Source organism: Oxyura jamaicensis, chromosome 22, assembly GCF_011077185.1.
Source record: "Oxyura jamaicensis isolate SHBP4307 breed ruddy duck chromosome 22, BPBGC_Ojam_1.0, whole genome shotgun sequence".
Taxonomy (NCBI): domain Eukaryota; kingdom Metazoa; phylum Chordata; class Aves; order Anseriformes; family Anatidae; genus Oxyura; species Oxyura jamaicensis.
In genome coordinates, this window is record NC_048914.1 from 1,255,242 (window position 1) to 1,263,831 (window position 8,590).

Here is an 8,590-nt window from a genome sequence, read left to right on the forward strand (position 1 = left end):
GGGGTGCACCCCCAGGCTGGGCAGGCACGGTCAGGCCAAGGGGAGGGGGAACCCCGCTGTGGAGCCGGCGCTGAGCCCCCCGTGTGTGTCCCCCCCCCCCCAGCCACCTCCCCAAGATCTACCAGGCGCTGCTGGTGTCGGCCACCTTCAACCCCGACGTGGAGGCGCTGAAGGAGCTGGTGCTGCACAACCCGGTGAGCAGGCAGGGCCGGGGGGGGGGGGTTCGGCTGCGGGCCGATGTAGAGAGGGTCCCGGGGAGCGGGGGGGGGTCTTCTCCCCCCACCCCGTCCCCCCCAAGCCCTGCCGTGGTGGTCGCAGGTGATAGTGCAGCCGCAGGAGCCCCCGCTGCCGGGCAGCGCGCAGCTGCAGCAGTGGGTGGTGCGCTGCGACACGGAGGAGGACAAGTTCCTGCTGCTCTGCGCCCTGCTGAAGCTGGCGCTGCTGCGGGGCCGCGCGCTGCTCTTCGTGGGGGCCCTCGCCCGCTGCTACCGCCTCAAGCTCTTCCTCGAGCAGTTCGGCATCGCCGCCTGCGCCCTCAACTCCGAGCTGCCCGCCCGCTCCCGGTACGCGCGGCGGGGACGGGGGCGCCCCGGGGTTGGGGACAAACGGGGGGCTCGGGGAGCCGGGCTGCTGGAGGGTGGGGTGGGGGGACGTGAGGAGTGCTTCTGGGGGCACCTGGGGGGGGACGGGGTGCTCCGGGGTGCCCCTAAAGGGCCGGGAGGGCGGTGGGGCGCTGAGGGATGGGGTGTTTGTGGGGCACGCTCGTCTCGGGGGACGGCCTGGTGCTCGCCGGGGACGCGGGGTGCCCCGGGGTGCCGCGGGGTGTCTGGGGGATGTGGGGCGCGCTTGGGGTGCCCATGGGGGGCCCTGCGTTGGGTAGGAGCGGGGAGCAGGCGCTGAGGGCCGCCCGCGTGTCCCCAAGGTGCCACGCCATCACCCAGTTCAACCGCGGCCTCTACGACTACATCGTGGCCACCGACGAGGAGGCGCTGGAGGCGCCCCCGGGGCAGCCCCCGCAGAAGAAGCGCAAGGGCGCTGCCGACGGGTGAGCGGGCACCCATGGGTGCCAGCGGGGCCATGCCCAGGGAACGGGGCCCAGGGTCTGGAGCGGGGTCCCTGTGTGCCCCCCCCAGGAGGTCCCCGTGCCCCCCGAGGTCCCCATGCTGCGGGGATGTCCGTGTTCTGCCCGTCCCCGTGCCCAGGGTGTCCCTGCGCCCCCCCCTTCCAGGGGATTTTCTCTTTCCTGGGGGATTTATGCCAAGGGGAGGTCCTGGTGTCTCTGCCCAGGGATGTCCCTGTCCCCAGGGTGTCCCCGTGTCCATGGGGGGCTCCTTGCCTTGGGGTCTCGTGGCCCCGGGTGCCCTCATAACCGTGGACATCACTCGGGGGTGGCCCCGCACGAGGGTGTCCCCATGCCCAGGGAGGTCCTAAAGCGTCCCCATGCCCACGTGGGTGTCTGCCTCAGCTGTCCTTGTCCCCGTGGGGTGTCCCCTTAGCCCCTGGGGGTCGTGAGTCCCCCCAGCATCCCCCTCCCACCCCCCCAATCGCATTTTCCTCCCCCCAGCAAAGGCAAGGACCCCGAGTACAGCGTCGCGCGGGGCATCGACTTCCAAAACGTGGCCACCGTCATCAACTTCGACGTGCCGCCGACGGTCGAGTCCTACATCCACCGCGTGGGCAGGTCCGGGGGGCTTGGCTGCTCGTGGGGGTGGGGGGGGGGGGGGTTTGGGGGGGCGCCCTGGGGGGGGGGGGGCCACCGGCTGCCCAGGGACGTCATCGGGGCGTCCCCGAGGGCGCCGGGGGCACAGGCACGTCCCCAGGGAACGTCCCCCCCCCCGTGTGTGTCCGCAGAGAACGGCATGTCCATGCTGCAGCCCTACAAGTTCTGCATGGAGGAGATCGAGGGCCTGCGGTACCGCTGCCGGGTGAGCGCGGGTGGGGACGGGGGGCTGGTGGCGGAGGTGCCCCCTCCCCGGCTCTGACCCCAAGTCCCCCAGGACGCCATGCGCTCCGTCACCAAGCAGGCGGTGAAGGAGGCTCGGCTGCGGGAGATCAAGGAGGAGCTGCTCAACTCGGAGAAACTCAAGGTACCCCCCCGGCATCCCGAGGGGGGGCGTGGGGTGGGCACGGGGCGCTGGGAGCCCCCCCCCCCACGACGTCCCCTCCCTGTCCCCTCCCTGTCCCCAGACGTACTTCGAGGACAACCCCCGCGACCTGCACATCCTGCGCCACGACAAGCCGCTGCACCCCGCCATCGTCAAGCCTCACCTCCGCAACGTCCCCGACTACCTGGGTACGTCCCGCGCCCCACAGCGGCTTCAGGGGCAGGGTGGGGACATGAGACCCCAAAACGGGGGCCTGGGGATAAGGGGTGCAAGGGGGGGGGGTGGGGGGGCGTCCCCAGGGAGCCCTTCACCCTCTGGTGTCCCGCTCCGTGCCCACAGTGCCACCCAGCCTCCGCGGCATCGCCAAGCCCAACCTGAAGAAGCGCAAGCGGCTGCGGCTGCCCCACGCCGGTGCCGGCCGCGGCCCCACGGTGAGTGCGGGACAGCCGTGTCCCCGTCCCCCCCCCCCCGGGCACTGGGGGGGTACCCACCTGTCCCCTGCTTTTTTAGGCTCTGACGCCGCTTTTCTCTGCCCTTCCAGGCGCGCCGCAAGACCAACCCACTGCAGAGCTTCAAGTACGCCCGCCAGCGCGCCAAGCGCCGTGCCGCAAAGTCCTCCTGAGCCCCCCCCTGCCCCCCCGGGGGCTGTGCCCAGGGACCACCGCAGCCCCCCCCCCCCCGGCGGATGGGGTGTCCCCGTGCCGTCCCCTGCGGGCAGCCGCGCGCAATAAAGGTGCCGGTGGGCTGTGGCAGCCGTGTGGCGGGGTGTTCCTCCTGCCGGGCGGCGCGGTGCCCGCAGGCTGCGTGACGGTGGCAGGGGCACAGGGGAGGGTTGGTGACGCGGGGGTGGGAAGCCTGGGATGCGGGACAAAGGTGCCAGCGTGTTATCGCCCCCCCCTTATCGATACCAAGGCTGTAAACCGGGCCAAGGGCACAGCACACACAGCAGTGCCAGCTTCGGGCCCCCCCCCCGTCCCCCCGAGGCGCCCGTCACCCCGACACCGCCGCGGTGCCCACCGCCCGCGGGCATCCGTCCCCAGGGCTGGTGCGCAGCCGTCCCCGGGAGCCTGGCACCCGCGTGCCGCCAGCACAGCGCCTTCGGGGAGCCCGAGTTCGCCCTGCGCCCGCCCGCCCTGGGTGCCCGGCCCTGCCCGTGGCGTGCGAGACGGGTGGCAGCGCCGCGGTGCCCGTATCGCCCGCCGTTGCCTCTTATCGGGGCCTCGGCCTCTTATCGGGGCCTTGGCCTCTTATCGGGGCCGACGCTTCTCCAAGGCTGCCCGGCGGCCCTGAACCTTCCTGGCAGCTCGGTGTGGCAGAGGACTCTGAGGCGGGCACGGCAGCCCCGTTTCTGTTAACAGAAGCAGTTTTAGCGCCCGTGGGGCAGGCAGGGAGGCAAATCCCCTTGCTCCTTGCCCTCGCTGACCAGGCACATGCCGTGGGGCATGCTCCGGCACCCCGGGGTGCCCGCCGCTCCCTGTGCCAGGCAGGATGGGTTTCCCAGGGCTGGCACAGCCTCTCCGCCAACCTCCTTGGGTGTTCCTGTGAAGCCGCGGGGACGTCCCCGGTGGGTACAGCCCTGCCAAACCACGTAGGCACGGTGCTGCTGCAGAACTCCCCGGCGGTGAGTCAGGGTGCCCACTCCCTCGGGCAGGGGGGCACCCAGGCGTCGGGGCACCTCCCCGCCGGGATGCGCCGGCTGACAGCAGCTATCGATCCGGGTTAATGATCACAGCGCCTTTACAGCTCCGGCGCCGGCTGATTGGCCTCGGTGCCATCAGGCCAGAAGACCTCACAGGCAGCAGCCGCCCAAGGGATACGGGGTCTTATAGGGGCCGGGCGAAGCCGCCAGCACCCTTTTGCCCACGATGGCAGCGTCCCCGGCGCTGGCCGGCGCGGTGCTCGGCGCCCTCCTGGCGCTGGTAGGTGCTTCGGGGCGGCCGAGCGCGGTGAGGTTCGGAGGGGTGGTGACGGCGGGGGGACGCCCATGGGTGCCGGGTGCCTGGCACCTCCTGGGAGAGGATGGGGGCACCGAAGCGAGCCGGCTCCCCGTGGGTTGAGCCCCCGCGCGCCCCTCTCCTCGCCCCGCAGGCCGCGCCGGAGCTGACGCCGATCCACCGCGCCGGCTACTGCGCTTTCTACGGTGATTGCGGGCGCAACCCCGAGGTGAACGTCTCGCTGGTGTCCTCCAACGTGCCCTGCCTGTACAACCAGCCGGCGCAGCTGGCCACGGGCGCGCTGCTGCAGCTGCTGCGCTCCGTCTGCCCCGAGCTGGTGCGCGGGGACAACGAGACGCGGGTGTGCTGCACGCTGCTGCAGCTCACCGCCCTGCAGGTCAGCGTGGCCCTGTCCGGCACCGTGCTGGCCCGCTGCCCCTCCTGCTCCCGCAACTTCGCCAACCTCTACTGCAACAACATCTGCAGCCCCGACCAGAGCCTCTTCACCAACGTCACCCGCGTGGTCAACCACACCACGGCGCTGGGGGTGCCGCAGAAGGCCGTGGTGGAGTACCAGTGCTTCTACAGCCAGCGCTACGCCGACGCCGCCTTCGACTCCTGCAAGGGCGTGCGGCTGCCGGCCACGGGCGGCTACGCCATCGACACCATGTGCGGCATCTACGGCGCCCGGCTCTGCACCACGCAGCGCTGGCTCGACTTCCAGGGCGACAAGAACAACGGGCTGGCCCCGCTGCAGATCGACTTCCAGCTGGTGCCCAACGGCACGCAGCCCGGCGACGGCATCGAGCCGCTGGACGAGCGGGTGTGGGGCTGCAGCGAGGCGCTCAGCTCCGACCAGCAGCCCTGCTCCTGCCAGGACTGCGCCGAATCCTGCCCGCCCGTGCCCGCGCCGCCCAGCCCCGCGCCGCCTTTCCGCTTGGGCGCCGCCGACGGCGTTCTGGTCATCTGCGTGTTGCTCTTCGGCTTCTTCGCCCTCGTCTTCCTCATCGCCTTGATGTGCCGCGGGAAGAAGAAGAAGAAGAAGATGAAGGCGGCGCCGGCTCCTCGTGAGGGCTGCGCGGTGCAGTTGGGCACCTGGAGCCACCTCTTCCTGGCCGATGTTTTCCGCCGCTGGGGCACGCTGGTGGCCGGGCACCCGCTGCCGGTGCTGGTGGTGGCGGCGGTGGTGGCGGGCGGGCTGTCGGCCGGGATGGCCACCCTGCGGCTCACCACCGACCCCGTGGAGCTGTGGTCGGCGCCGGGCAGCCAGGCGCGGCAGGAGAAGGCGTTTTACGACGAGCACTTCGGGCCCTTCCTGCGCACCTGCCAGGTGATCGTGACGGCGCGGGACCAGCGCCCGGGGGTCGCCTACGACTCGGTGGTGCTGGGCGCCAAGAACTTCAGCGGGGTGCTGTCGGCCGAGGTGCTGCAGGCGCTGCTGGAGCTGCAGGAGCAGCTGACGGGGGCGAGCGTCTGGGTGCAGGAGGAGGGCAGGGAGGTGACGCTGCAGGACGTCTGCTACGCGCCCCTCAACCCCTCCGGGCCCAGCCTGGCCGACTGCTGCATCAACAGCGTGACGCAGTACTTCCAGAACAACCGCACCCGCCTGGCCATGGTGGCCACCCAGACCGTGGGCAAGGAGACCGGCACCGTGGACTGGCACGATCACCTCATCTACTGCGTCAAGTGGGTGCCCGCGGGGTGCTGGGCGCTGCGTGGGGTCGGGGTGACGGCTGGGGGGTGATGGATGTTGGCGTGGGGTTCACGGGGTGAGGGGCTGGGGGGTCGGGGTGATGGCCGGGGGGTGCTGGACACGGCACGGTGCTCGGCTGTGGGGTCAGGGTGATGCTCGTGGGGTGCTGGATGTGGCAATGTGCTTGTGGGGTGCTGGGTTACAGGGTCGGGGTTATGTTGGTGGGGTGCTGGATGTGCTCGTGGGGTGCTGGGCTGTGGGGTCGGGGTGATGCCTGTGGGGTCAGGGTGATGCCTGTAGGGTGCTGGATGTGGCACAGCGGGGGCTTGAGGGGTGGTGGGCTGTGGGGTGATGTCTGTGGGGTGCTGGATGCAGCATGGTGCTCATGGGGTGCTGGAACATGGGGTCAGGGTGATGCCCATGGTGTGCTGGACGTGCCATGAGGCTCATGGGTTGCTGGGTTATTGGGTCAGAACGATGTCCATGGGGTGCTGGATGTGGCATGGTGCTCGTGGGGTGCTGGGCTGTGGGGTCGGGGTGATGGCTATGGGTTGTTGTTGTGGCGTGGTGGCTGTGGGGCGGTGAGCTATGGGGTCGGGCTGATGACCGTGGGGTGCTGGACACGGCAAGCTGCTCTTGGGGTGCAGGTCTGCGGGGTCAGGGTGCTGGCCGTGGGGTGCTGGACGTGTTGCGGTGTCCGTGCGCCGCCAGGCTGCGGGGTCGGGGCGATGCCCGCCGGGAGCAGGACTCGGTCCTGCAGGCTGTGGGTGGCGGGGGGCACCGGGCGCAGCCCCCGCTCACCGGCGCCGTGTCCCCGCCAGCTCCCCGCTCTCCTTCAAGGACATCACGGCGCTGGAGCTGAGCTGCATGGCCCAGTACGGGGGGCCCGTCTTCCCCTACATCGCCCTCGGCGGCTACCCGGGTGAGCCGTGGGGAGGGGTGGGGAGGAACGGGGTGCAGTGGGGCTCTGGGGGGTGCGATGGGGTGCAGTGGGGTGCGACGGGTGCCGCGCCGTGCCGCAGGCTCCGAGTACACGCAGGCGGAGGCGCTCATCATCACCTACTCCCTCAACAACTTCCCGCGGAGCGACCCGCGGCACAAGTGGGTGCTGAGCTGGGAGCAGCGCTTCCTCGAGCTGGTCCGCGACTTCCAGCGCAACCACAGCCAGAACCTCTCCGTCTCCTTCATGGCTGAGGTAACGGCGCGTGGCCGGTGGGGCGGGGGGCACCCAAGGGTGCCCCGGCGCCCCCGCTCACCCGCCCCGCGCCCGCAGCGCTCGCTGGAGGACGAGATCAACCGCACCACGGGCGAGGACATCCCCGTCTTCGCCGTCAGCTACCTGGTGGTCTTCGCCTACATCGCCCTGGCGCTGGGCGAATACACGGCCTGGCGCCGCGTGCTGGTAACGGCCGGGGGGGTCAGGGAGGGTGCCGGCACCCAAGGGTGCTCGCGGGGTGCTGAACGGGCGGCCCCGTCCTGCCACAGGTGGAGTCGAAGGTGACGCTGGCGTTGGGCGGCATCGCCGTGGTGCTGGGCGCCGTCTTCGCCTCCATGGGCTTCCTGGCGCTGCTGGGGCTGCCTTCGTCCCTCATCATCCTCGAGGTCGTGCCCTTCCTCGTCCTCGCCGTGGGCGCCGACAACATCTTCATCTTCGTGCAGGAGTACCAGGTCGGCGCCGCTGGGGGTCCCTGCAGGGCACGGGAGCACCCATGGGTGTGGGGAGGTCCCCGTGGGACACCCCTGGGTGCAGGGATCCCTGCGGGGCAGCCTTGGGTCCCCCGGGGGGGTGGGCTCTGGGGTCCTTTGGGCACTGGGGTCCCCATGGAGCATGGAAGCACCCTTGGGTGGGGGGTCCCCAAGGGGGATGTAGGGGGCATGACTGAGCTCCAGGGGTCCCCATGGGACAAAGGGGCACCCATGGGTGCAGGGGTGTCCAAGAGGCATGACGGGGATCCCAACGGGGCTTGGGGACATGGGGACGTCCCCATGGGACCAAGGGCCACCCATGGTGTAGAGGTCTCCAAGGGTCATGATGGGGATCCCAATGGGGCTTGGGGACAGGGGAGACATGGAGAAGTCCCCATGGGACAAGGGGCCACCCATGGGTGCAGGGGTCTCCCGGGAACATGGCTGGGATCCCAGTGGGACCTGGGGACACGGGGAGGTCCCTGGGGGACACGCGGGTGTCCCGCTGTCCACGTGGCAGCACCCCCAGGCCGCCGGGTGCCCGTACGCAGGGCGGGCACCCCAACCTCCCGTCCCGGCCAGCAGCAGTCGCAGCGGGAGGTGGGCGAGACGCGGGAGCAGCACATCGGGCGGGTGCTGGCGCAGGTGGCCCCCAGCATGCTGCTGTGCAGCCTCTCCGAGGTCATCTGCTTCCTCCTGGGTGAGTGGGGACAGGGGCGCACCCGGCATCATGCACCCAAGGGACCACAGGGACACGGGGCACCCCGATGGCGTCGCCGGGGCGCTGACGCCGGGGTGCCCGCAGGCTCCCTCTCCTCCATGCCCGCCGTCCGCACCTTCGCCCTCACGGCCTCCGTGGCCATCGCCTTCGACTTCCTCCTCCAGATGTCGGGCTTTGTCGCCCTGCTGGCCCTCGACGCCCGCCGGCAGGAGGTACGGCACCCCGGGGCACCCACGGGTGCAAGGATGGGCACAGGGGGGGTGTCCAAGGGTGTTTGGGGCATCGCAGGGGGTGCCCGTGGGTATTTGGGGTACCTCGGGTGGGCACGGGGTGCTTCTGTGCCCAGTGTGGGGGGGGGATGGCACTGGGCACCCCTGGGTCTTTGGGTGCCTGGGGTGGGCAAACTGGAGGGTGTGGGGTGCCCATGGGTGGGAGGGGGACTGCGGTGCCC

The 8,590-nt window shown here is 71.2% G+C and overlaps 2 protein-coding genes across 2 annotated transcripts in view; both read left to right on the forward strand.

Moving 5' to 3' along the window:
- DDX56 (DEAD-box helicase 56) overlaps positions 1-2,857 on the forward strand; it is a 3,116-nt gene extending 259 nt beyond the window's left edge. Inside the window, exons 2-10 of the mRNA XM_035344990.1 lie at positions 76-194; positions 319-563; positions 923-1,045; positions 1,565-1,708; positions 1,793-1,925; positions 1,998-2,087; positions 2,188-2,293; positions 2,445-2,536; positions 2,647-2,857. Coding sequence (XP_035200881.1) covers positions 76-194; positions 319-563; positions 923-1,045; positions 1,565-1,708; positions 1,793-1,925; positions 1,998-2,087; positions 2,188-2,293; positions 2,445-2,536; positions 2,647-2,727 — 1,133 coding nt within the window. The 3' untranslated portion in view covers positions 2,728-2,857. The remainder of the gene's footprint in view (positions 1-75; positions 195-318; positions 564-922; positions 1,046-1,564; positions 1,709-1,792; positions 1,926-1,997; positions 2,088-2,187; positions 2,294-2,444; positions 2,537-2,646) is intronic.
- Positions 2,858-3,863: 1,006 nt separating this feature from the next.
- Positions 3,864-8,590, forward strand: part of NPC1L1 (NPC1 like intracellular cholesterol transporter 1) — a 7,703-nt gene continuing 2,976 nt past the window's right edge. Inside the window, exons 1-8 of the mRNA XM_035344991.1 lie at positions 3,864-4,024; positions 4,194-5,725; positions 6,554-6,654; positions 6,755-6,927; positions 7,006-7,134; positions 7,218-7,400; positions 8,004-8,118; positions 8,224-8,351. Coding sequence (XP_035200882.1) covers positions 3,971-4,024; positions 4,194-5,725; positions 6,554-6,654; positions 6,755-6,927; positions 7,006-7,134; positions 7,218-7,400; positions 8,004-8,118; positions 8,224-8,351 — 2,415 coding nt within the window. The 5' untranslated portion in view covers positions 3,864-3,970. The remainder of the gene's footprint in view (positions 4,025-4,193; positions 5,726-6,553; positions 6,655-6,754; positions 6,928-7,005; positions 7,135-7,217; positions 7,401-8,003; positions 8,119-8,223; positions 8,352-8,590) is intronic.